This window comes from Lepisma saccharinum, chromosome 19 (assembly GCF_977018435.1).
Source record: "Lepisma saccharinum chromosome 19, izLepSacc3.1, whole genome shotgun sequence".
NCBI classification, from domain to species: domain Eukaryota; kingdom Metazoa; phylum Arthropoda; class Insecta; order Zygentoma; family Lepismatidae; genus Lepisma; species Lepisma saccharinum.
Genome location: NC_139247.1, coordinates 67,879,893 through 67,906,755, shown reverse-complemented (window position 1 = coordinate 67,906,755; position 26,863 = coordinate 67,879,893). Strand labels below are relative to the sequence as shown.

The 26,863-nt window shown below is 36.5% G+C and overlaps 3 protein-coding genes across 3 annotated transcripts in view; 2 read left to right on the top strand and 1 right to left on the bottom strand.

The window, feature by feature from the left end:
* Positions 1-174: 174 nt before the first annotated feature.
* LOC146002910 (protein FAM169B-like) lies at positions 175-20,845 on the top strand. Its single transcript, XM_083141009.1, has 8 exons — positions 175-262; positions 4,588-4,665; positions 9,020-9,097; positions 14,472-14,593; positions 16,279-16,361; positions 16,626-16,806; positions 18,545-18,718; positions 19,758-20,845. The coding sequence occupies exons 3-8, from the start codon at positions 9,072-9,074 to the stop codon at positions 19,880-19,882; spliced, it is 711 nt and encodes a 236-aa protein (XP_082997135.1). The 5' UTR covers positions 175-262; positions 4,588-4,665; positions 9,020-9,071; the 3' UTR covers positions 19,883-20,845.
* sra (RRM_RCAN_like domain containing protein Sra) lies at positions 182-2,064 on the top strand. The gene has a single exon (XM_083141008.1). It carries the CDS (start codon positions 513-515, stop codon positions 1,293-1,295), a length of 783 nt encoding a protein of 260 aa, XP_082997134.1. The 5' UTR covers positions 182-512; the 3' UTR covers positions 1,296-2,064.
* Positions 20,846-20,902: 57 nt separating the features above from the next.
* Positions 20,903-26,863, bottom strand: part of rb (adaptor related protein complex 3 subunit ruby) — a 64,968-nt gene continuing 59,007 nt past the window's right edge. Inside the window, exons 19-20 of the mRNA XM_083141007.1 lie at positions 24,585-24,723; positions 20,903-21,275 (exon numbers count right to left, since the gene is read on the bottom strand). Of these exons, the coding sequence (XP_082997133.1) occupies positions 21,125-21,275; positions 24,585-24,723 (290 nt within the window). The 3' untranslated portion in view covers positions 20,903-21,124. The remainder of the gene's footprint in view (positions 21,276-24,584; positions 24,724-26,863) is intronic.

The window sequence follows — 26,863 nt, the reverse complement described above, 5'->3', positions numbered from 1 at the left end:
AATGCAGAAAACGTCGAGAATTAGCAACTTTTTAAAACTACCATTCGGTATTTCCCGACTGTTCGGGATCCCGAAAAGTCGGGACGTCATTACCCGAAGTCGGGATAGGGACGGGAAATTTATATATATACCTTCCGCCAAGAATGATAGTAGAACTTATTGTAGTTACTGTCAAGGCTGCCGCAACGGTGTCGATCGGTAGATTTTTGTTGTGATATTTAGTGTTTATTGTTTGCTTTGAAACCTTGAAGTATTGGCATAGGTAAAGTTTATTTTGTTTATGATTCAGTTATTTGGATAGCTGTTTAGCAATAGCATGAACAAAGACTATTCCTAGTTGTACTCAGACATTTGGTATAGCAGCTGATCAAGTTGAACATTACTTTCGGTTCTATATCGAGGAATGTTATGAAAATATGTTTATCGGGGAATGACTGTGGCATATTTAGAAAGTATTATAAGGCAGTAATTTTGGTTATTTCAGTTCGATATAGGGACATAAATCTCTAACAATGGCAGAGGATTTGTTCGCTACTCAACATGAAAATCCATCGTGTGAAGGCAATCTTGTTCAAATGGAAGACAGCAGAGCTTGCTGTGACATGGACGAAAGCATGTCGAATGATGATGATATTATCATAAATGAAGTAGATGGCTTACCAAATGTACATCCTAACTACAACGAATTAAAAATACACACGATTGATAGTCAAATGTCCGACGGATCTTGCACGTTAGCAGATCTAGTTAGTGATGAAGATCTTCCTACATCAATAATCGTAACGAACTTAGATAAATCTGTTTTCAAAAGTGATGAAGAAAAGAAGAAAATAGAAATGTTGTTCCTTCAATTCGGGCAACCGGCGACATTCCAGTATTTTCGGAGTTTTCGAAGAATGCGTGTGAATTATGAATGTCCGGCAGCTGCAGCAAAGGCACGGATTCATTTGCACCAAGCTCGAGTAGGGAAGTCAGTCATAAGTTGTTACTTTGCCCAACCAGTTTCCCCCATCGATGGAGAAAACCAGCACTTACATCCACCTAAACCTCAGCGCCAGTTCCTTATATCGCCCCCATCATCACCCCCAGTAGGGTGGGAACCAGCTGATGAAGCTGAACCATTGGTCAACTATGATTTGATAGCAGCCATAGCGAACTTAACCCCTGGTGGCGCACATGAGCTGCATCCTCCATCAGAAAATCAACCTGGAATTGTGGTACATATTTGTGAAGAAGCAGCCACTGTTGGTACAAGAAGGATACCAATTGTGCAAACAGCTTGCCCTAACCATTAATTTACAACATGTACATGTATTTACACAAGACAATGTAAATAATATGTGAATAAAGTGTACCTTTGTAGTTAGGTATTGTCAACATATGGCCAGGATATAGGTTGACCATGAAATGTACATTAATGTGTATATAGCTTAACAGTATGAGCATACATCTAAATTGTTGCTGATAACAGCACGTACTGTTCATGTAATCTTCCTTATGTTTCATGAAGCTGTAGTTTTAATTGCACGTGTAAAATAATTTTCGTCAATGCTTATTTTCATGACATTATCAAATGTTTTCCATCTCCTTACTTTTTGCTCACTTCTGTAAGAATTGAGATATTAGATTGAATGATGTACTGGTACCTGGAGGTGTAAACGTGATATAATGTTACATAAAGATACCCATTAGAATGTTGAATGCATATGAAACTTGTAAATTCATCTGTCAAGTAATGTGCATACTAATGCTGTGACATAAAGCTGAAATGTCATCAAAACTATCAATTTTGTTGTTTTATTTGTAATTTGATTGATACGTGTACTACAATATTCAACATGGTTTCTATGCAACCAAGCGAATATGATTCATAATTTATCTCCATGTACAGTTCTTTGGTAGCAAGGAGGTCATCCAGTTGGTAATATATTTCAAGCTAATGGATCTGTAGCATGTCGAGGTTGACAAACAATAACAGCTTCAAGTGCTAATGCCAGAATTTGCTGCAGCCTAGGTGGGTTGAGTGGTGGAATCATGATCTTGTCACTGAAGGTTGTAGGTTCAAGTGCTAAGTGTGGCAAGAAATTGATGCAAGGCAAACACAAAGTATGTTACAAAAGTACTATTTTTTATGATAGCATATTGAATATGTTACCCTTCCATCACCCTAGAAAACTATATTTGTAGTATTTTGAGGTTTGAGAAAGAAACTGAGGTACCAGTAACACTGCTTTAAGAATCTCCATACTGGAAGTTATTTTAGAAAGTATATTGGCTTAATTTTGGATTAGTTGAGATCAGTCTATATTTATTTTCTAAGTAGCAGTAAAATGCAACTTCAACAACAAGGATTGTGTTTGTGCAGAATTTTAATCATCAAGTGTAAGCATTCAAAGAATATGAAATTCATTGCTCAAGAAATACATGACATTATCTCAAGTTATTGTTATTGGTCATTTATTGGATTACTCAATCCGAGGCCTATGGGTTTGTTCATGACACATTTCTGTGATCACCAGAGATAATTTTCACTTATATTATGAAATTTACTACTAGAATAAATTGTATATTTATTCATTTAGTACATTTTTATGATACATTAGAAAAACTACCTCTGATGGGCACAACAATAATGTGAACATGCCCCCACGTAAAAGCCAATAAGTTTTAAATTATGATGTGTTTATCCTTGGTGTGTTTTTAGGTCAAATTCTAGCTGGTTGAAATCTTTTTATTTAGTCCATCTTTCACAGACATCCAAAGTCGTAATACTATTACTTGCAGGATAAACTTCATTGCAATTGTTCATATTAAAAACTGATGTTTAAATCCAATTGGGCTGTGCTACATTAACTTCTAATTTTGTGTTTCAATTTTCTTGATCAGCTAATTTGTTTTGTGGCTTTATCAGAACTCATAAGAATAGTTGTAGTAAGTAATGAATTTGGTAACACTTTCATCTAGTCAAAACAGATTTCTTCATTTTTACAGAAGAAACTTTACGCAAATCACTTTCTGTAGCATTGTTGAAGTTCCCGAATGTATTTTCTGTCATCGTTTTATCTTTTTTAGCGATAATTCATGTTTATATGTATAAAAATATCGCAATTGCCGTTGCTTCCATGTACTTCCTCTACGAGAACCGGATGTTCCGTGCGTTTGATGATGTAACCCCCTGTCACTGTTTCCGACCACACCATGTTTTCCAAAGAAGATGACATGACCCCAAATTTTAGCTATGCTTACCTAACCTAACCTTACCGTGAATGGTTCGTGGGGCTATCCGTCAATGTTCATACGACCCCAAATTTTAGGCATTAGCGTAATTTCATACCCAGGAAGTTGGTATTTTTTGGTTTAGAAGGTTGGAAACCATGCATACCCACTCCAAATCGACAAAACACAAGCACGACGTGCGATGATCCAGAACACTTGCACCATATTGTGTGTCACGCAAGCGACAAAAAGGAACAACAATAATTACTCGTAATATGAAAATTATTTTCGTGAGAAATTCATAATTATACCTTATAGAATGTTCCGTAATGCAAAATAAGTAAGTAGCAATGTTAAAAAGGACGAAATAAATGAGTTATAGGTGTTTTGACTAGATGAAAGTAGTAATATGAATTTATTTTACATCAGGACTGAGAGTAAAGTTTTATTTTTGTAATTTGAAACTAAAATTTACAGGGTATGTAAATAAATGTTTAAAAGTCATACACTTTCTTGTAAATAATATGTATTGTCTCCACCAATTAAAAAATAATTACTTCTCCATCTTCGTAAACTGATTTCAGTAAAGCTGAGAGCAAATGTTTGGAAGGCATTTGTTGTAACATCCTTATGGGCAGGGTGGTTTTTGAAGGATTGGGATATACTCTGAGTATAAATAATGTATATAATAAGCTGATGGTTGGAGAAAAGGTAGTGAAACTTCCATCTAGAAATTTTTCAACCACCACCCTGCTTACGGTTGTTAATAATATTTTCTTTCATATCTCAAAAATCAACAAAGATGAATGTGAAGTGGGTATTATATATACTGTCATCTTATATGTTGTCTGTTTTATGTGATAATGTGCTATTACAGCATTGTTGTGTAATAAGTTTGGATTTTCTCAATTCTCATTGGCCATTTCCTATTGAAATTGTGCATTATATTTTAATGTGTACGTTCTTAATAAGTACTATTTGTGAAGATATATATATATTTTTTGGATCTATGTTGTTGTTATGTCTCTTGTATGATTATTTATTTATTTATCTAAATGATGCCATGAGAGCAGTGTGAGAAATCGTAAGATCAGATTTAAATTCAGCTTCAGTTGTAACTGTGGTACATCCTTAGCCAAATTACTTGTTTGTACATAAACTATGACACCAGTAAACACTTGCAACTTAAATCCAAGATCTTGTCTCACTAGTCAGTCCATCAGACACTATTTTCCTTTGAATATTTTGCATTGATAATTTCTGCTGCAATTTTATGCATTGTAGTGTGTTCAATATTTAATTGGCAGTTGACATCAAAGAGCAAAGTTACCGGGCCCTTCGTGATGAAAATTAAGGATATGATTTTTTCAGATGTATTGCTGGTATCTGATGATTACAAGAATGACATTAAGTTAGTACCAGGAGCAGAACATTTAGAGACATTTACAGGTAATTCAATTCAATTTGTAATACTTTGCCATGATTAAACATTTTGCTTTTGATGTTAACGTTTCGTCACAATCAGTTCAATTTCTGCGTAGGTTTTTCAGGTGCATGAAATAATTTTGTACGTGACAATATTTTAGCGTAAAGTGCTATTGCTTACCAAAAAAAAACATAATCATGATCCTCTTTTTACCTAATTTCATATTACTTGCCTATTCATTGTTCTGAAATCGTAGGAAAATATGGTTTTGGTCAACAAAAGGTCATACTGTGAATGATATCACCAGCAAATCATTTTAGAGTAATAGTTTTTCATAATATAAATGAGTGGCCCAATGGATTGTTGACAAGATAGAACTTACAAAGTTACCAAGTTAATGTACTGTGATTTGTATTACTATATGTATCTAGATATTGATTTAGATATGATGATGTGCTTCTACAGTTGTGTTTCATTGTCTAACAATGTGAAATTGCAAGTTTTGTACAAGACTGAAGTAGTTAATGTGAAATTATAGAAATGGGGATAAGCAAACACATTGGTCCAATAATACACCGATGGTCGTATGAAATCGAAAATAAAGTATTCCCGGATAACAATATTACACCCTCTTCAAGTTGGCCAAGGCGCTATAATAAAAAGTAGCTGGGGAGGTTAGAGGGAGTGGTGCGATGCAGCAAATATAACAATATCACGTGCAAACTGTATACTTATGGCAAGTTGTCTATGTAAGCCAGAGCCAGTGATCATAGTGGGAACCCCAGTTCACAGCCAAATGAGTGCACGAGAGAGCCACAAAAAGAGCTAAGTTGGCAACAGTGCTCCAGCCACCGCAGAGGGGACGGCCACCAGGAAATTCGTCCCTCATGCCCTTAAGGCAAGCACTCTAACCAAGCTAACTGGGCATTGCAAGCGTTAGATAGGCCTATATTCCGACTTGGGCACCGTGGAAAGATCTTGGAAACACCAAGGGTGCCGTGAAATGAAAAAGTTGGGGAACCTCTGCACTAATGGATGTTTCAATACTGTGACTTGCTGTGCTGACTTTCACATATCAGATATTTCCTATAATTTCATTAACTTTTCAGCTTCTCTGAATTAATTTATCAGTCCAAATACATAAAGTATTTCTTTATCAAGCCCTTATGAGCACAGGAGAAGCAATACACCCACCCTTCCAGCTTGTTCACTGTTTGTGATACTGATTTGCACCTGTGCAGAAAATATCTTAGATACCAGAACTGGGTTGTAATACAATTTATCAATAATTTTTTGGTTGATTCATTGATTGGGTTGGTGTTTTAAGTCCACTTTATGCACAGTAAGGCTAATCGGGACTGGATCTACAGTTTAAAGTGGGATGCCTCCACCAGGACTCCTTGATTACAAGGCGACGATGCTACCACTGGCACTGGCAACTTTAGTGGATGTGGAAAGTGAGAACTACCATAATCAGCTGTCCCACAAACACTTTTGGCCTATTTACCAAATTTGCCTCATATTTATTTCTAAGCAGCTATTGTACAGTGTGATGATGTGGCCTCTGTGCTTTGATGGATGTCAACTTGCTTCAAAACCAGAGCCACAAGTTTGAATCATGACTAATCTATGTGTGTGTGTGTTTGCTCTTTCCTCCACTTCACTTAAAAGTAGAAATAAGTGTCGAATAGCCAACTAAACAACAGCAAAGAAAATACTAGTCTTGTCTTGTATTTTTATGAACACAAGCTTCAACATGAAATTTGCAATTTCACTTATTCTAACTAGAAGTGTTGTTCGTTATGTTCTGAAGTAATTTAAATGTGATGCTATGTTCTTTTCCTTTGTAGCATATCAAATGTGATGCTATGTTCTTTTCCTTTGTAGCATATCAATAATAATGTCTTATTCAAACCAATAAGACACAACAAACAATGCAGCATAGCTAGTTATATTAATGTTTGATATTATGAAAGCTTTCTATAAGTACATGTACTTAATTTGTTGATCAGATGGGGTAATGGTTTTCTTTCTTGGTGGTTTGTCAAGATTTGTTATTGGTGGACTGAGCTGTCATTTACATTTAAGTGAATTTTCTGTATTGAACAAAGAGAATCCTTTATAAGGAGCGTAGTACAACATTTAGTGTTTTCGTTTTACTGTAATTGTTTGAAAGATGTGAAATATAGTAATCATGCAGTATATTTTTGTTGTTAGAACACATTATTTTAGAGGAAATCTGTAATGACAACTGTAATTACTGAAAAATATGTGCTGCATTAATGACAGTGTAAAACTTGTTACATTTGCGCAATGTGTGATATTGCTAGTAAGCTTAATTGCAGAATGTTGAAAATATGTGTAATGCTTACACAAAAATAAAGAACCAAAAACAAATTGCAAAAGTGTTCTTAAATTGCATTTATATTTATAGACATGGAATTTCACAGTATGCTCTATGTTCAGCTTAAATATGACATTCTGAGATTGATCTACTTGGGTAGACAAATAGGCATGGTGAGATGAATCCATGCAGCCCTTGTGTAGTCTGAATGTCAAAACAGACAATGTAATGCCCATACCTTATCCAGCTTTCAAACACAAGTCCTTTGGCTTGACACCACTTCAGTGCTCTAGTGCATTAAGGCTCGGCTGGATCTTTGGCCGACGTGAGGGCAGCTGTTTTCAAATTTTCATCTCCTTTCGAATAATTGCTATGATATTCCAAAATTGAAAAAATTACATATGCACCGTGAGGTTGCATTTGCTTTTGTCTACAAGGTAACCAAAAAAGTTCTTACCGTTCTAGAGCAGTGATAAACAAAGAGCAATAAAGTGGACGGTACGTACCTTTAGGTTTCGAAGTAATCTCCATCAGCATCCAACACCTTTTGCCAACGTTCCTGCAGCTGCACAATACCCTGGATGCAAAGAAGTCCGTGAGTGCGTTCCGCAAGTCTCCCTCATTTGCGAAGGATCTCCCAAGGAGGTGGTAGTTGAGGGAATGACTCAGGTGGTAATCTGTTGGTGCAAGGTCCAGTGAATATGGTGGATGGCACAGTGTCTCCCAGCCAAATTGCTGAAGGGTCTCCCGGGTCCTCTTTGCCACATGTGGCTTGGCATTGTCGTGCAGGAACAGCACACCCTTGCGATTCACCAATGCCGGCTCCTTCTGCCGCAATGCATGGTGCACCCTTTGCAACTGCTGAGAGTAGTGGTCTGACCAGGTGGAAGGAGCTCGTAATGCACCACTTGCCGACAATTCCACCATACAGAGAGCATAACCTTTCGTGGGTGCAGAGGTGGTCTTGAGGTGTGAGGAACAGGGTCACGTGGCGACAACCAATGTCTGGTACGCTTGGGAGTGTCATAGAGGACCCACTTTTCGTCACCAGTGAGCAAGCGATCAAATATGGGTGTGTTCAGGTGCCGAGTGAGCAAGGACAAACAGGCTGTCACTCGTTGTTCCTTGTTGGCTGCCGATAATGTGTGGGGTACCCACTTGCTTAACTTGTATGACTTCCCTATCCCATGCAGGTGCAGTCTGACTGTTTCAGCGGAAATATGGAACATTTCCTGTAAGTTCAGCACATGTGGTCATCCACTGCTAGGTTCATCCGGAAGGCTCACATCACATGCAGTATGTTAAGTGCGAAACAAAACTATCCCATCCATATACTATTCACTTTTTAAAATGTTTTAAATTAAAATGCCTGGGGGGAAAATAGCCAGATATTTTTAACATGATCCATGGGTACTCATTACGACATTTCTTTGTTAACTAATTATACAATTTCAGCCACTGAACAGATTTCTGTGCACAGTAAACAAAATTACATGGATTGAATGAAAAGACAAAGTTGTAAAACATGCAAATAACCACAGATTTATCAAGTATCAAAATGTGTATTAAACATGTTTTTAAAAACGTTTAAAACAATGTTTTTTAAACATTTGTATAAAACAAAGTCATGTGTTTTAAGCATGTAAACCCTGCCTCCACATAACATATTTTGGCTGTTTTTTCCAAGTGTTACCTGTAGAAACAAATATCAAATAAACCATGGCTAAAAAACTTCCACAAAGTTTCTATTATATCCAAGACAAAGGGGCATATTTTAAACGGTAAATTGAAATAAGTTCACTAGGGAATTCATCTTGGGTTCATCTATACACTGATGAAGTAGTGAAGCTCAAACTTCAGTGATTCCGAAGAACAAACATTAAGGTAAGGCTGAAGATATATGAACTTTCAGTAGTTGCTACTTCAGTATTCTCTTACTATTAATCTACACACATTAATATCATCTGTGTTGTACATTTGAAATTATTTTATTGCAATGCGTTACTTTATAAACACATCTTATTTCTTTGCAGCATGATCCATGCCTGAATCTAGATTTATATGAAAAGCTGCATATGAGGAGCAATGCAATCAGATATTACTTGTAATAGGTAAAATCATTTATAAACACAAATCTAAAGTTAATACCAAAATTATGTAAAAGCAAATACAAATAGGTAGTAAAAATTTAGCACTCTTATGAAACCCCTAAGGCACATGCTAAAATTTCTAGTTGTCAAACAAATATGGTCAAAATCAAGGCTTAATATACCATGCAGTTTTGTCCTTTACAGAAATGGCTATGAACTGTAGGAATTCTAGGGTATGTTTCAGTAATTTCCAACAACACTGAATTTTTCCTAACTGCATATCACCAGTGTTACTCAACTGCTGAGCCGCAGTCTGGTACTGGGCCTCGACATCGACTATATCAACCAAAAGAGGTTCTAAAATTTGTCATGTTAGTTTATGTAGCAATTCTCACTAACAAATGCAGACTTACATGGCATAATAGTAATGTCATTGCCTTGTAAACAAGGGGTCACTGGTTCGATACCCTGTGGAGGCACATGGTGGTTCGGATTCCACTTTAAACTGTAGGTCCAGTTCAAATTAGCCTATCTGTACTCAAACTCTTACTAACAAATATAAACGTACATACTATGCTTATGTAAATATGTATTTAACATGTGAATTTGGTAAGTATTTCGTCAACAAGTTGATGTCATACAATTTTCCTTGTTCAGCTGACCGTTACAATGCATAAGTATTTTCTGAATATAATTTTTCTCCAACATCATTAAAATAAAATTAATAATCATTTCCCAATTATTAATAGTTAGAATTTTTCAGTTTTGAAAGTGCAACATGGCAGAGAAAATCAGAACTTACAAAATTAATTTAATGACCATGTTCTAAGGGAACCACAATATTTTATTAGATGCAGTGATTGACAACTAGTTTAAACCTGATTTTGTGTGTGTCAACAAGCCTAGACATAATTGAAGTATAACAATTCATGTACGAGGGGTTTTTGATAAGTTTCCAGCCACAGAAAGAAATAATGGCATGAGTGGCAACTGAATGTCATTTTATTCAACATAGTGCCCTTTCAGGTTGACTCGCATGGCATAATGTTCCTGCATCTATTCTAACCTATGGTAATAGAAGGTTATATCTTCGTCTGCAAACCATGCCTCTTCTGATGAAATGACATCACTGGTGTGTGTAAATTCAGTGCCTTGAGGTGCATTTTGAGTTTGGGGAAAAGATAATTGTCTTAGGGGGCCAGATTGGGGGGGATAAGGGGGTGGTCAATGAGATCATACTTTAAATCACGAAAGTTTCTGCATTGTCTTGGAGTAAGAGGATGTCTTGACAGTTTCCCCCACCTCTTTTCCTTCAAAGCTGAATGTAATTGATCTAACAGGACCACATAACATTCAGGATTCAAGGTGGTGCCGTTCTCCAGATATACGCTGAATACTAATCCCTCACAATCCAAAAATATCACACCCATTACTTTTCTTTCAGATTTCTGTCAGTGACATTTTTTGGGCCATGGTGATCCACTATGGCATCACTGCGTGGGTTGATATTTTATCTCAGGATTATACATGCAATGGTTTCATCCACCATCACAATTGTTCAGTAACACTGGCTGCACTTCATGAAAAAACAGTCTGTCCTCCTGTCTGCAAGGATCAGGTCGTTGACACTATCAGTTCTCAGTCACTACTGTTCTGGGTCTTCCTGCCCTTTTCTCATCTGTGCTTGTTCTCCCACTCCTGAAATTCGCCACCCACTATTTCACTGTGCTGTATGAAGGACAGTCATTGGGCATTGTTTGTGTCAATTCATCCTTTGCAACATACTAAAAGGATTTTCATCTATTCCGATACTTTCCCTGCCAGGCTGGAAACTTATCAAAAAAAAAAAACTCACAATGTTAAAAAGTTTAGAAAGGTGTTCATCAGTAAAATTGTTGGGATCAAGGCATCAACTTTAAACGTATAATAATAATAATTTACGGGATACTGTATCACAAAGGTTGAGAACTTCTGGTCTAGTGTGTGTATAGGGGTGGAACAAGATGTAAGTACCGATAAAGCCAATATGAGTCATTCCATGCCAATTCAACACAGATATGTGCAATTTTTAACCTGACCATCTCCGATTTTCATGAAATTTGGGGAGTTGAAACTATGCATAGAACTTAGTAACTATGAAAATTTTTAGTCTCGTGCGTCTTGTAATTGTTAAATTATTCAAGGTCAAAGTTTGCAGAAATTGCCTTTTTTGAGCCAGTTTAGCTATACTAAATGTGCTGTAACTCCGCCACTATTTTGCCTAGGAAGCTCAAATAAAGCTTATTGTACAGGGAATTGAATAAGCTTTCCAGTGATATATAACAAGCCTACCTTTGGATAAAAATATAATTTTGTCACGTGACCTTGACTTTTGACCTTGAATATCTCAAAACATGTCATCACCAAAAATCGTGAAAAAAATATATTTGGTCCATCATACCATACTCTAAAACATACTGCAATGGGATCAGAAGATACAAAATAATATGTGTAACTATGTGACTGATAAAAGCCCCATTACATGAACTATGAAGAGTCAAATGTCCCTTAACACTCCCTACAAAATGTGAAGGAGTTATCCTGGGTATAATTGGTCATGAAAGAAATAGGTTAGGCACAGGGAGATCCCTAGCCGTGTGTGTCAAGCACAGGTCCGCCATATTGAATACAAAGCAAAAATTTCAAAGGAAAGGGGGTTATGTGATATATCAAATGAGGCTAGAATTTCACGAGAAATGAAGTAACGAAGGTTTGTCCAACATATATTTAACCAGCAAAAATTTATTACTGCATGCTTGTAACCGTTTTCTCCTTTTCGAGGTGTTAAAAACAAAGCATTTTAATGCTCCTAACGTGTTAGGAATTCATCGAGACCACGCTAACATCTTGGGAGAGAAAGAAGTATACGCACCATTGCATATGATTTTAATCAGATACATTCACCAAATAGTTGAATAGTGAAGAATATTGGGAAAAGTATCTCAAACAATTATGTGACACTTCCTTTGGAATGAAAAATTCTTCAGTGACGAGGCTAATTTTTATGTTCACGGTGAAGTTAATAAAAATAATATGCAATACCTGTGATTTGCTCAGTCGAATGGTTGTTGCTGGTAAGCTAATTATGTGGTATAATGTATGGCGAACGGAAATGGTTGGTCCAACAACGGAACCTTAAATGGTGAGGGCTTCTTGGATTTGTTAAGTGAACAGGTTTTTTCACCCTTGCTTACGGGATATGGCACTTTTCGAGAGTTTTGAAACAGGACAGAGTGTGACCACACTATGTGGACATTTTTGAAATTTCTTCATGGTAATTTTCTAGGTAGATTGATGGGCGCACGGGGATCTATTAAAAGGCCTGCACATTCCCCAGATCTAACATCTTAGGAGGACTTTTACCTTCAGAAACATTTGAAGAGAATGGTGCATGCACTAAAAGTCGCTGATATTGACCATCTGAGAGAAGGCATAGTTGCTGCTTGCGATGTTGTTGCACATGCTACATTGCCAAATGTTCTATGCGAGTGTGAGAGACGTCAACGAGTGTGCTCACAGGAACATTGACAACATTTTAATGTGCATGTATCGTAAGTGAAAGATATGTGTATAACTTTTTGCTGGTGTAATATACGTTGGAAAATCCTTCGTCACTTCATTTCTCGTGAAATTCTAGCCTCATTTGATATATCACATCACCCCCTTTCCTTTGAAATTTTTGCGTTGAATTCAATATGGCGGTCAACAATATGCCGGACCTGTGCTTGACACACACGGCTAGGGATCTCCCTGTGCCTAACCTATTTCTTTCATGACCAATTATGCACAGGATAACTCCTTCACATTTTGTAGGGAGTGTTAAGGGACATTTGACTCTTCATAGTTCATGTAATGGGGCTTTTATCAGTCACATAGTTACACATATTATTTTGTATCTTCTGATCCCATTGCAGTCCCAGAATGATTTTTTGATATGTTTTAGAGTATTGCATGAGGGACCAAATATATTTTTTTCACGATTTTTGGTGATGACATGTTTTGAGATATTCAAGGTCAAAGTCAATGTCACGTGACAAAATTATATTTTTATCCAAAGGTAGGCTTGTTATGTATCACTGGAAAGCTTGTTCAATTCCCTGTACAATAAGCTTCATTTGAGCTTCCTAGGCAAAATACTGGCGGAGTTACAGCAGATTTAGTATAGCCAAGCGGGCTCAAAAAGGGCAACTTATGCTAACTTTGACCTTGAATAATTTAACAATTACAAGATGCACGAAACTAAAAATTTTTATACTTACCAAGTTCCATGCATAGTTTCAACTCCCCAAATTTCATGAAAATCGGAGATGGTCAGGTCAAAGGCTGTGTTGATTTCGCATGGAATGACTCATATTGATAGCCCATATTGTGCTGTGATACAAAATGGCAAACTTTTTGCCTTAGCAACAAATACTGGATGTGAGAAAGTAGGACCCCACACATTTTTGATCTTGGCTAAAGTGGAGGTGACGTGATCAGCATCACGATCTGGCCACATTTATCCTGCTTCCCCTATAAGGACCCACTGAGCCAGCCTGGGATGGATTAGGATTAGTTTCATTGTGTTTGGTAATTTATTAGCAAAATTACCACTCCGTGGCAGAGTGGTTGTTGGCACAGCATGCTACGACACTAGGGTTCCTGGGTTCGAATCCTGGCATGGGTGTTCCTTCATCAATTTCATTGTATCATCACTCAACCTCATCTTCGCAATTAACCAAAAGTGGAAGAGAAGCGAAGTAAAATAAACCAAATTAATCAAATCAAGTACCCACTGATTTGAGGTTGGATGACCCCCCCCCCCCCCAAGACATTTCATACAGGGGCATTGTCTGAAAAATACCCACCTTAGGAATCAGATCTGGAATGGGCCACTGTGCCTCTCAATAAAGTTTTTTCAAAATCATTATAAAAAATCTGTCGTGCAATAGGGCTCCAAGATGGCCAAGATCGAAAATGTGTGGGGCCCTACCCCCCCCCTCCCTTAAATGTGCCTTCATGGTACGGTGCTGTAACTCTTGTAAATTAATGTGAGATAATCACAATGGATAATCAGTATTTTGAACAGATGCTAATTATTACAATGTTTAAGATTAAAAAATAACAAAACTGTGATTTTCAGTAATTACAGGCTATTACAAAAATATCAAACCTGTAACATTGGCAATTTTACCATTAAGTCTACATCAATTGATACCGATACCCATCCCTAATATTTTAAAGTTTTCTTTCCTGATAAAGTTTTGGAAATGCTAATGCAAACATTTCTGGACACGAATTAATACGTGTTTTGTCTGATCTTTATAGTGGATCAACTATTTTGAACGACCATTTCACGAATTAATATATTTTGCAGATGCAGCAGAAAAATTGACAACAAAGCAGACAACATTCAAGAAATTTATCAGCAGACCTCTCAGACTGAAGATAAAGGCCATATTTTGCCATCTGGTTTATTTTGCCCTTTTTGCAAAATATGTAAGTTGATTATAAGAGTCAACATTCCAATATCAACAAAAAAAATATTGCTTTATTTCCTCATTTTTCTAAAAATTAACATGTATTCCTAATAGGTGGGCCCGTTGTTGTTGTTTTTTTCAGTAAAAAGTAAAAATTAAAGAAAACTAGGTTTACTTTCTAGGGTGTGAACTTGAAACTTTAGCATTCTCTACTGATAGTTTGTCCACAGCTCTTATACAAGGGCTATTTTTTTTTTTTCAACCTCCGATAGGGCATGAAATCTAAACCACAGTGAATAGCAAAATGGTTTTATTTACAAAAGTTACATACACGTATAATCTACTTTTCAACGTAATCACCAAGATGATTCAGACATTTATCGTACCGATGCACCAGCTTTCCAATACCCTCTGCAAAAAAAATGTGCCGCCTGTCTGTTGAGACAGGTCTGCAGGATGTCCTGAAGCTCTTCCTCGTTGGTGTGGAAGCACCTTCCTCCCAACCACTTCATCGCCGGGAAAAGGTGGAAGGCACTCAGCGCCAGGACTGAGGTGTAGTGATCAAACACTTCCCAGAGGAATCGAAGAAGGTCTTGGGTTGACCCAGCAACATGCAGTCAGGCATTGTCATGAAGAAAGACAATGCCCGAAGACAGTATGCCGCTCCATTTGTTCTGGATGGCTCTGCATAGTCTGCACAATGTCTCACAGTATGCAGCCGCACTGATTGTGGTCCTGGGCTCCATAAAGACAACCAGTAACACACTTGGCACTTGGCAGGAGAGCAGCATACATCTCTACGTACCAGTCGCTCAGTTTCAACTGAAGCGATGGCCTTGGCAGTGGTGGTGGTAGTGGCAGAGGGGATGCCAATCACGCTGCCTGATGCCCCGCTTCCTAGCACTTCACGGGCCACCTGGCGGAGTTATCAGAGGTTGAAGAAAAAACAGCCCTCGTATTTTAGAAAATATTGCATATTTTTTTGTATCTAACCCACGCATACCACCAACATTGTTGATATTGATTACCTGTATACCAATGCAATGCCATCTATCTTTAAATGAAGGAAATAACTAAATTTCAAATAATTGCTGTTACAATCAGACATGTCATAAGAAAAAAGCTGCTTCTTGAATTTTAGATATTACACATTTTTAGCATTCTGTGATATTTTCTCTTAGGGAATACAAAAACATCAAATTGTGAGATTTGTATGAACTAAAATTATTTTTATACAATTTATTAACTTTCTACAGACCTTCTTAAACATCTGCACCAAATTATTTTTTCATAGATCATAATTGTCATTTAATTGCAAAAAAATAATGAGCGAAAATATTTTGATACTAAGAAATATCTTCTAACTTGAATAGTGGCTCCCTGATGGCATAATGGCAACATTATCGCCTTGTAATCAAGGGGTTCCAGATTCAATACCCTGTAGATGCATAATGGTTCAAATCTCACTTTCAATCGTAGGTAGAGTTCCAATTAGCCTTTCTGCACATAATGTGGACTTAAAAATAAACTCAACTCTTTTAATAATCAAATGGTGGGTGATATCCTACAGTGATAAGTCTAAATAATAATAGTAGTTGTAAAAGAACAATCATGTAGTAGCAAAATGCCTGTACCCATTCTTTATGCTTTTGAAAAAAAAGGATCATTGTTATTTTAAATTATTAATTTCCTTTCACCTCATAGGCATTGGCTTCTGTGATGAAGGAAGATGGCTACCAACAGAACACTATTTGCACAAAAATGAAACCATAAATGGATGGCACAAGGTACTGAAACATTATTGTTTGTTATTCCTTTTTATTTTATGTATTTGAGCACAGAAATATTTACTGTTATGTACATAGTGACAGAGAAAGTGAGTGTGTGTTCTCTTCAGTGATGTAATAAACATATGTGTAAGGTGGGTAAATTGTTTTAGAATCTATTGGCTTATCAACTATTGAACTGTGTGTGTTCTAAATATGTAAAGTAATTTAGAACACTTGCAATGAATGAATGTTGACATCTCTTTAATAAAATTCCTTTTGCAGGTTGAATCAAAGGAGGATGAACTCATTCATTTTATTCTCTCTCAAGTTATTTATCGACAATATGATGCACATTCCGATGAGAATATGGAAGCACTATTTGACTTACCAGGAGATGCAGATGTCGTCAAGTTGTTGTGGATAAATGGGAAGGCTGTAGGCTTTTACACCTTAAAACCAACAGGTAACTGTTCCAATCAGTGTCTGGGATTAATAAAATTATACACAATAAAATTTCACATAATGATGCTACAGTACAATTGACGTATTGTTTCATTTAGAATCAATCAGGCAATAATGTTGTGCTAAAAACAAGCATGTGTACCTTAATAATTAGAAGAAAGAAAAAGCACTTGTTTTTGCCCTTATAACATTGTCAATCTATTATTTGTTCCTAACTTAACATGATTTCTTAACATCAACCCTTGTAAAGTTACAGGTACATTGTCCAATGCTTGTTTTTGCCTGAAGATGCTGCTTCAGGAAGAAAAAACATGGTTAAAATGAAATTATATCCTTTTCGAATGTGCCAATTTTAATGTCCTCAGACAAATTTTTCATCTTCGCAGACTCTTTGTCATCCATGTTGGGATTTTAAGTAATATTCTCAGCTTTTTTAGAAGAGCGGGCATTTTACACTGTCTCAAAGATTTTAGTGTTTACAACTTTGCACTTTGAACCTTTGTCAAGGGACTTCTTTAACATTCAGGTAGAGATTTTAGGCAAAGGGATTCTTCCCCGTGTACTTTGATGGGTACAAAATTGCCACATGTGCTGTCATTCATTAATTTTTCCCTTGAAACGTCGTCTTACTTGCGATGAGTAGAGGCACATATTTTTGGTAAATAAAAAAGCAAAATTTCGGTACAAAAACGGAGTCAATTTCGGGTTCAAAAGCGGTAAATAAAATGAAATATTGGTGTTATAGCGGTGAAAAATTGGATGAAAAGTGGTATATAAAAGGACATTTTGGTTTTAAAATTGTGAATATAATCCTAAATTTGATTTAAAAACTACACTTATTCCACAGAATTAACATTTCACTTCTAATAGCACATTTATGTAGTTATAAGATTATTAAGTTTATTTCTGTGTAAAGGAGTCCATTTTTGCTTCTCCAATATTAACAGCAGAATTAATCAATTTTCCGGGAATTGCATAACTCTCAGGATAATTCAGACCTCAGAAGGTGTCGCATCGGTGAATAAACCCTGAATTTCGTGTTTAAGAGTTAATTTCGCTTTTTGCAGTTCATTTCGCATTATTTCGTGACAAAACATGGTCACAAAATGCATCTCACACCTTTCAAAAACATGAAAAATTAACACTACAATGTGTTTTTTCAAATTTCGTTTTTTCGTCAAAAACGAAATATGCATGCCCCTAGCGATGAGCATTGAAAAATATGATGAACCATGTAGAGTAAAGTGTACAATGGCTCAGTTATTTATGAACATGGTTTTATTAACCGCAAACAACATTTTTACACAATCAGTGCGTTCACTATTCATTCACATTACCAACATTTTAAAATCAATCAATTCTTTTTTTTAAGAGTGTAATATATACCTATCAACTCGGTTGCCATTTGATCCCCGAGTTTGTAGGTAGATTTGAAACTTTCGGTAATTGAAATAAGGGATGTGCTATGTAGAAATTTTCAGTGAAAAATGAAGGCTCGACCAGGACTCGAACCCGGGTCTGGCATACCGTGCCATTCCTCTACCGAGCCAGCCTGGCCTTGCTTGATTTTTCGCCATCGCTGTTTTACCTGCGTGGCTCTGGCAGTGCTACCAAATGGGATCTGTTGCCTTGAAACACAGACTTTGACGTTGCGTGCTTCCTCCCAGCGTAGAGATGTTATTATGGCACAGTATGCCAGAGACCCAGGTTCGAGAAATAAATCTAAATCTCTCTTGCAGGAGCAGAAGGTAGTAGGTTTTCAAGCTATGCAATGAACACAGTGGATTCAGTGTTTATAAGGAGTTCACACAGACGGCAAGGTTTGGGTACTAGTATGCTGAACGATATATTGGAAAGTTTTCCTGATGAAGACATTGGATTCAGTTCACCAATCTCGGTATCAATGTTGAAAGGTAATGAAGCAAAGTTTGTATATTTTAATTTTTTACTTGGATGTGTCCGTTAGAAGTTGAGAGAATACTTTATTACACTAAAAACTTAATTTATCCAAAACTTTCTAGTAAATTTTAAAAATATTCAAAAATATTTTTCCGTCACTATAATCAATATATTTAATGATATAACACTGTACATATAATAGAGTGGAATCACGATTTTACATTCCCCAGTTCTAAATTTTCCCACATTATACATTCAACTTTCATAGTCGCTAAAGAGCAAAATGCTATAACATTTTCCTGGATTTTCCTTTTTTGCTAATTTTGAGTTGGTTGGTCTTGGTCCCCTAAAAAACGTAAAATCGACGTTCCACTGTATATACTATATCTCTGTTTATTGTGTTATATTCACTGTAATTTTTTGATGTGCAGTACATATTTAATGCAATATATTCTAGATTATTGAATTTATCCGAAACACGTATGCTTACAATTAAAATTATAATAATTTTTCTTCCCATGTGGTTGTCACTATCTTAAATCATATGATCATCCTCCCAAGAGAGATTCAAGGCTTGAGCAAACATCCTCTCACCTTACAATTTCCTCTTCAAGCAATGTGACAGTGAAGAAATTACTTATTTGCTTTGAAAAAAAACCAGGAGATTAATAAATTGAAACAAATACCACCAGAATTAATTCTCATCTGGGCTTTATCATGTCCCAATTTGGATTTGACCCCCTGCCAGTCCTGGTTTGCAGATGGGAATGACATTAAAACAAGATGAAGACATGAAATATGCTGACAGGCATAATCCAAAAGGGAATGTTTTCAACAACAAGTACTGCTAGAGTTAATTTAATTTGGAAACTGAAACGCCACACAGACATTATGTTGCAGGTGAAAATATATTGCATTCTTGAAAATTGGGAGAATGAACTATATACCCTCGACACCACATTATTACTCTTTTAAAAAAAACCGATTGGGTACAAAACAAACTATATGAAATGATTCCTGCACTTACTTATTCACTTAATTTATTCCCCTCAGTTCTTAGAAAATTCCTTCATCTACATCCTGGATATAGAAGAAAGTTTTGGGAAATCCAAGATGTTGGAAACAGTGGGGACTGCAAACTGATTTGGTATTCATTGAAGAAGAAAAATCTTGAATAAAATAACTACAGAGCATTCAGCCAGGATAATTTAAAACTAAGATGTGGTTAGCATTAATATGGTAATTTTTGGAAACCTTATGGTGAAATGGGGTAAAGAAGTATAACTGAACTGAATCAGTAAGTTGCTATTCTGTTATCTATAGGTTATCTAATGAAACATTAATATTCTTCACACGTGACCAAAGTCTGAAAATCCTGAAAGTTATGCAAAATGGTAAATTTATTAATATTTTAAAGCAATAGCATATATAGTTCTACTGGAATGCTTACATGTTAAAATTAAATATTCTGAACTATTTTGAACTGTTACAATTGTGAAGTATATTGGCTCAGCCCTACAAATTATGCATTAAAGCATAGATCAATGGAAAAATGTTAAAAATAAACCTATATTTTGATAAAGTAAATATTGAAATATGACCTTTTTACTTACTTGGTAGAAAATTTTGCTCCCAATGGACAGAAAATTGCTATTCATGATGGATGTGGCAAACGTGGTTTTAGTAGTTAATAAGTGAAGTTTGTTGTTTCCACGTTGCTAATTTGAATGTTTTCTGATTATTTTCAAAGGCCTACTGCCTTCATTAACGAAGGATGCAGCATCTGCGATGTAGAACAAACATCAGAAAACATCCAAATACGTAACGTTGAAATGCCAAGCTTCACATATGAAGGGAAAAAAATCTTAGTTGTGATGAATTTCTGATCAAAGATTGCTCAACAATTTATAAATTATCTAATTGTAGAATGAACAATAATGGATCACATAAAACACGACTTTCAAAGATAACAGAATCACAGAATGAAAAGTAATTGGATGCGTTAAGTCTCTTTAAATTGGAATACTCACTCAGTATATGCATACAAGGAATTCAACAAATCATTATGTAAAGCAACTCTTTCTTACACATATGCTGGAATAACATGTGGTACAATGTAATGAAATTAATGATAAAAGGATTACACAAATATGTTTATGAACAGTACTATCTTTTACGTAAACAGGAGACAAAGAGTATTTGAAACTGTAATAAATAGGAATGTATTTATAACGTTCATACAATACATTTTAAAACAAAGTATTTCATTCATTACTTCAGGAAAAAGTGCCATTCAAGTTTTTCTTAACAAATGCTACAACAAAAATACAAAATAATTCAGAGCACCACTTCATTAATTGTTTGTCTTTCGCCTCTTATAAATCCTCAGAGAATATAATATTTTAAATTAAATATTTACATCACTTCCCAATGTGATCCTTTATTTCATTCAGGAGCATAGAACCAATAACCATCTTCTCACAATTAACTGTAATGTTTATCTTTTCGTCATCCACTTTCTTTACTGTAACAAGAACAACAGACTTGGACGATAATGTCTGGCCAGCAAACCTGCAAAGAAAACAAATTTTTAGTTGATTAAAAATTAGAGATGCGACTAAACCAATTTCCAATGTGTCAATACTGGCTGAAAATGGCATGAATGAATCGGTAATAAAAGTTTAAAACTTGATCACAAGGAGATATTGATACAATTTTGGCACGTTTATAACAATACAATATTGTAGGGATGGGACCAATTAATCGTTACTGTATCGGTATCAGCTGATATAGGCATATCGGTGTATCGGTTTATCGGTAAAATTACCGATTATTTTACCAATCCGATATATCGATAAATATCTGATAATTTAGTGCAAAATTCTGCCATTTTGTTGTTATTTTTAGGGATATTCTCCATGCCCTACTTTCTAAAAAATTAAATGTCTAAATATGTAATTTCTTTGCACTGCAGTCACCTTGAAACACACATTTATTAATGAGGTCATTGAACCTTTCAGCTTCTTCAAGGACCATTTCTAATCTTATATCGGATCGGTAGAATATCGGTTATCGGTATCGATAAATTTTATATTGTTACATTATCGGTCAAAATTTCATATTGTCCCATCCCTACAATATTGTGTTGTTCTCTTGCTATGAAAAAGTGTAACAAATATGGTTTTGAGGTTCTGTTCTCTTTGCAGTTTCATATTTCATTACTATCCCTTCTTTTTTCCCCTTTGTATGTATGAATTGCTTGCATTGTAGAATTATAACAATGTAGTAAATTTAACAAAAATAAAAAGAAGCAATTATACAATGGTAAAAAGGTAAAGTGCTCCCCTGTGCATAGCACCACGCCATGAAGTCGTATAGGGGGTGTGGGGGTAATGCCCCACACTTTCTTGATCCGGTCGTGAGTGGGGGTAATGTGATCAGCATCATGCCCCTAACTGCCTTTACCCCGCAGGGTTTCCCTCAGGTACCCATGTTATTCGATGCTGGGTGGGCGCCGGGGCCGCTTCCATCGTTAGAAAAGTTCCCGGATTTGAACCAGCTGGGGACCGAACCCGGGACCTTTAGCATGGTAGTCCGACGCGTTACCGACTGAGCCACCGCAATTATACAATGAATCTTGTCAAATGTAACATTGTTGAAACATGACAACATTGGGGGGAGGGGTGTGCAATGCACAGGGGATACCTTTATATACATAAAAAAAAGGCTGGCAGAAGATTGCACTAAGTTGCAGGCTATATACATAGTGTGAACCTAAGGGTTCAACATATTCGAGACCTGATTAGGGATGCTTACATGGATTCAAATTTCCTGAAAACTATTGTGACTAGTGACGAAACAAGGTGTTTCCAATATGAGCCATTAAAAAAGCACCAGATTTTGGTATGGAGAGCCAATGGGCCCAAAACCCAAGAAAGTTCGCCTGCACTAGTTCCGTCTGTAAGTATCAACACAATGCTCATAATGCTCCTGTTTGCATGAATTTGACGAGTACACCCACAATACCAACAACAGGGTACATGGTCTCTTTTGACTGACAATGCACCAAGTCACCAGTCTGTGGTTGTCCATCAGTTTTTGGTCTCCAAGGGGATTGTTCTGCTTAATCATCCCCCCTATTATCCTGATCTGTATCCTCCTGACTACTACCTTTACCTGAAACAAAAATTGCAGCTGAAAGGGACCCACTTCGATGCTCTTGCAGACATTCAAAGAGTTTCGACCGAGTATCTCAACACTGTTCCAGTCAGACTTCCAGAAGTGTTTTGACCAGCTGTATGAGCGTTGCATTCAGTGTATTAAAGCACAAGGAATGTATTTTGAATAATATACATCCATGAGTGTCATTGTGTGTGTGGTTCCTGTTTTCTCACCCCAGTCCAGAAAATTATGGGACATACTGTGTATGTTAAAACTAAGGAGCTGGGCATGATATTTGATATTCTCCTTTTCTGAATACAACTCAGCAGTCACTACAGGTGTCATGCCTATGCTGGATCTACTCCATTGTTTTACTAAAATAGACAACCTGTCTGCTCTCAGTGCTTTTTACAAATTACTAATCTTTCATGTCATCTACAATTGAATGCTCTTCAGGCTGTGTCCAAAAGGTACAAAGTACATACTTGAAGTACAGTCTTGACGGAAGTGACGTCACCTAGTGCAGTTCGAAAGCGCCAAGCAAACGAGTGTACAAGACCAGAGGGCGCAGCACACGAGCGGTGCACACTTGCGATCTGTGCTTGCTTTTCATTTGTTAAAAAAATGGACGTCTGAAGTCAATCAGCTGGTAGTTGTAGTTCTTCCATTGTGTGGAAATGTAAGTAAACAAGTTTTTAAAATACTGTGTAATTTTATTTATTGGTTTTATTCATATATGCGTGGTTTCTTTCTTCTATAGTGAGAAGGTGTTTAAAAGTGAGAAAACAATTTCTTTTCCCGCGATCGTAAACCATGTTGCGGAATGTGTGAAAATTAATTTGAAAGAGCAAATTTCTTTCATATTTCTATAATTAATAACGTGCTGTGTTATATAAACTGCACGCCGAGTCATGTGTGTGTTGTTCACGGAAAACAAGAGTGGCACATAGAGTCGATGTTTGATAATTTTAGTTTCGAAGCAACTTTTGTTGCATTCCTCACTTGTGTTGGCGCTGCAGTCGAAGTGCAGTTCGAAAGCTTTCCGCTTCCAGGCTTCAAGACCGCACTGCGAGTATGCTCTCGAAGTATGCTCGCTTCAAGTATGGTCTTGCAGCTTTCGGACACAGCCTCAATATGGTCCATGGCATGCCCCTCAAATTTAGATAAGACTAAAGTCCATTCTAAACTTTCTTCTTCACCATCTACAAAACACCTGCAAATGGCCATCCTTCTGAAAATGTTAAATATCCACACTCGTCAAGAGACACACAAACTGGCAGACCACATATTCCTGTATAAAATAGCCAATGGGAACATCAGAAGTTTTCGCCTTCAACACGAAATTCACTTTGGAGTGCCACCTCACACCATCTGAAGCACTCAACTTTTTGCTTGACAGATGCCAACATTATTCCTCATGCAGTATTCCCTGTTCCACAGACTACCCAGCCAATAGAATCATTTAGCAAACCAAGCAGACACTTTTGAAAATGAGACACGTTTTAGAACGTTGTTGTGTAATAATGTGCAAGTCACTTGCTGTCTTTGGAATCCACTGTTAAATAAATAAATATCTGATTTGGTAAAATTATCAGCATTTTCACTGATTAGACTAGATCGGCCAATGCAATTAATCTCTCCCATCCCTACTAGATAAGAACTGCATTGACTCATAACAATACATAATCTCTATTCTTTTCACAATAAGCAATATCTCACCTATATGTATCTATATCAACACTTGGTATGTTCGACACGTTGACAGTTTCAAATATCCGCTGACAGAGAGCTTTCTGGTCAGAAAGACTGTTTGGAAGCTTCACCATGGCAACGTTCTCATTCATGCCTCTCAGTTTACCTGCAAATTACAGAACTCTGAAAGTTATTCCTGAATAAATAAATTTGCTTTAGAAAAACACTAGAATGAATATTACAGAAATGTAACACAGGTGGTGATTTGTATTTTATTATTTTTTACAATTTTCAAATAATACCAAGTGGGTTCCCACTTATTATGCAAAACCAAATTCTCAGACATTTTTCTTCCAGTTTTTCAACATATTTTCAACATAAACAACTTTCCAGACCACTCTTTATGGCTTATTGAAATAAAGTTAGATTATTGTGCAGCTATCACATCATATGGGGTCTAGCCCCTTACTGTAACTAAAATCAACAATTGTCTTGGCTGTAAAGAGGCACTTAGGGGAAAAACACAGGACAACAAACAACCCTGCAGATCATTATACTGGCTCTAGGTCTAGGCACCAAAGCCTCGTTAGCCTGCAACAAGCAGTTACCTGGGTGTATTACATGGAAGTGAGGTTGACTTCTTGGTGCCTTGCCAGAAGGTTGCCCTTTACACCAAAATTATTGGTGATGTCATCAACATTAAGAGTTAATCAAATGAATCAAGTTTATTCAGCATTGTTGAAAATAAATTACGACAAATAGAATAACATTTTTATACAAACTGTTTCCAAACAAAGAAACTAGTTGAAGGTAAAAGTGAAATGTGTTTTCAACTTCCAACCCTGGCAAAATAAAAGGCACTCAATTTTCCTGACTTTTTCATGCCCAAATTCTATTTCCCTGATTTTTCCAGGGTTACCTAATTGGTGGGAATTCTGCTGATTAATAAGAAAGATAGCACACCCATACATAAATGTTACTGTGTAATGGAAGGGTTGTTATTCAAAATGGGCTCCTAGCAGACATCTCAGAAAATTGAATGGCACATATCAAAATAAAAATAACCCGTTTTGCCTCTTCATATTTCCAAAGATGTCACATGAGGTGTAAAACATAAATCATGGTAATAACAGCCTTTTTAAAAAAATCCACTGTATGCACAGATAGGCTAATCAGGACTGGACTTATAGTTTAAAGTGGTATCCGAATCACTATGTGCCCCCTGAAAATTGGTGCCTATCATATTATTACTCCTACCTATTATGTATTAAAAGAGGGTTCCCACATTGCTCTCGCCAGTCTCAGGTGTAATTGCCAGTGGAAGTCCCCAAAATTTTGGTGCTGTCCCATAATTGTCAGGAAAATTGGGGAGTTACGTGAAAGTAGTAGACTCTGGTCTCGAAAGCCAAAAAACAGCAGGAATGGACGTCAGCATGCTCACCACATCATGTCATCTAGTGAAAAGGCCACTATCGATTGTCCAGTGCATTTAACTATGTTTTGAGAGAGCACATCTCTCATCTTCAGCTGCACATACTTCTTTTTGCCAGTGGTGGGGATCGAACTCGCAACTCTCCAGAAGGCTGTTGTGTCAAGGAGTTGAGTTTGAGTACATTGAAAATTGCAGTATTTTAATATCATTAGTATAATTTTAAAAAGAGGCTTAATTTCATTTCTTGTTCATAATATCTACGGCAGTCATGCCACTGCTGGTCAGAAGACAACATAACAAGTAAAAGCTTCAAAGTCCAATAATGTCAAGCTTTACAAACCCAGATTTTACATTTTTCTCAATTTTAAGTTTATTTTTCACCTTAACTACTTTTTTCACCCTGAAAAAAGTAAAGTCAAGGTTCTACTGTACATGACCACTGATTTCTGACAGTTGTGAGTGAACGAGTACACTGAGTGCATGACTTGCTTGCTACCTTGGTGCTGAAGGCACTGGACCTACAGGGAGCTTTCACATCAAAGGGACAAGCTACGCAGGGAATTAATTCACACTGAAGCAACAAGTGACATGGGTCCCTTCAGTCTAAAGCAAAGCATTTACTGTGCTTGCACAAATAACAGACTGAGGCAACATGATGCACGGTATTGAGAAAACAGCACAGTCCAAGCAACATGCAAGCAAGAAGCAACACATGCAGCTTGTCATGTTGCTTCAAAAACATATTCTAAAATACAAAAACTTATGTACTTACGTTTCGTGAGTATCTGGTTTTCCAATAACGACGTTTCGAGAACAACTGTTCCCTTCTTCAGGTTCTTAAGTTACATAGGCTATCCAAAATACACCACAGCCA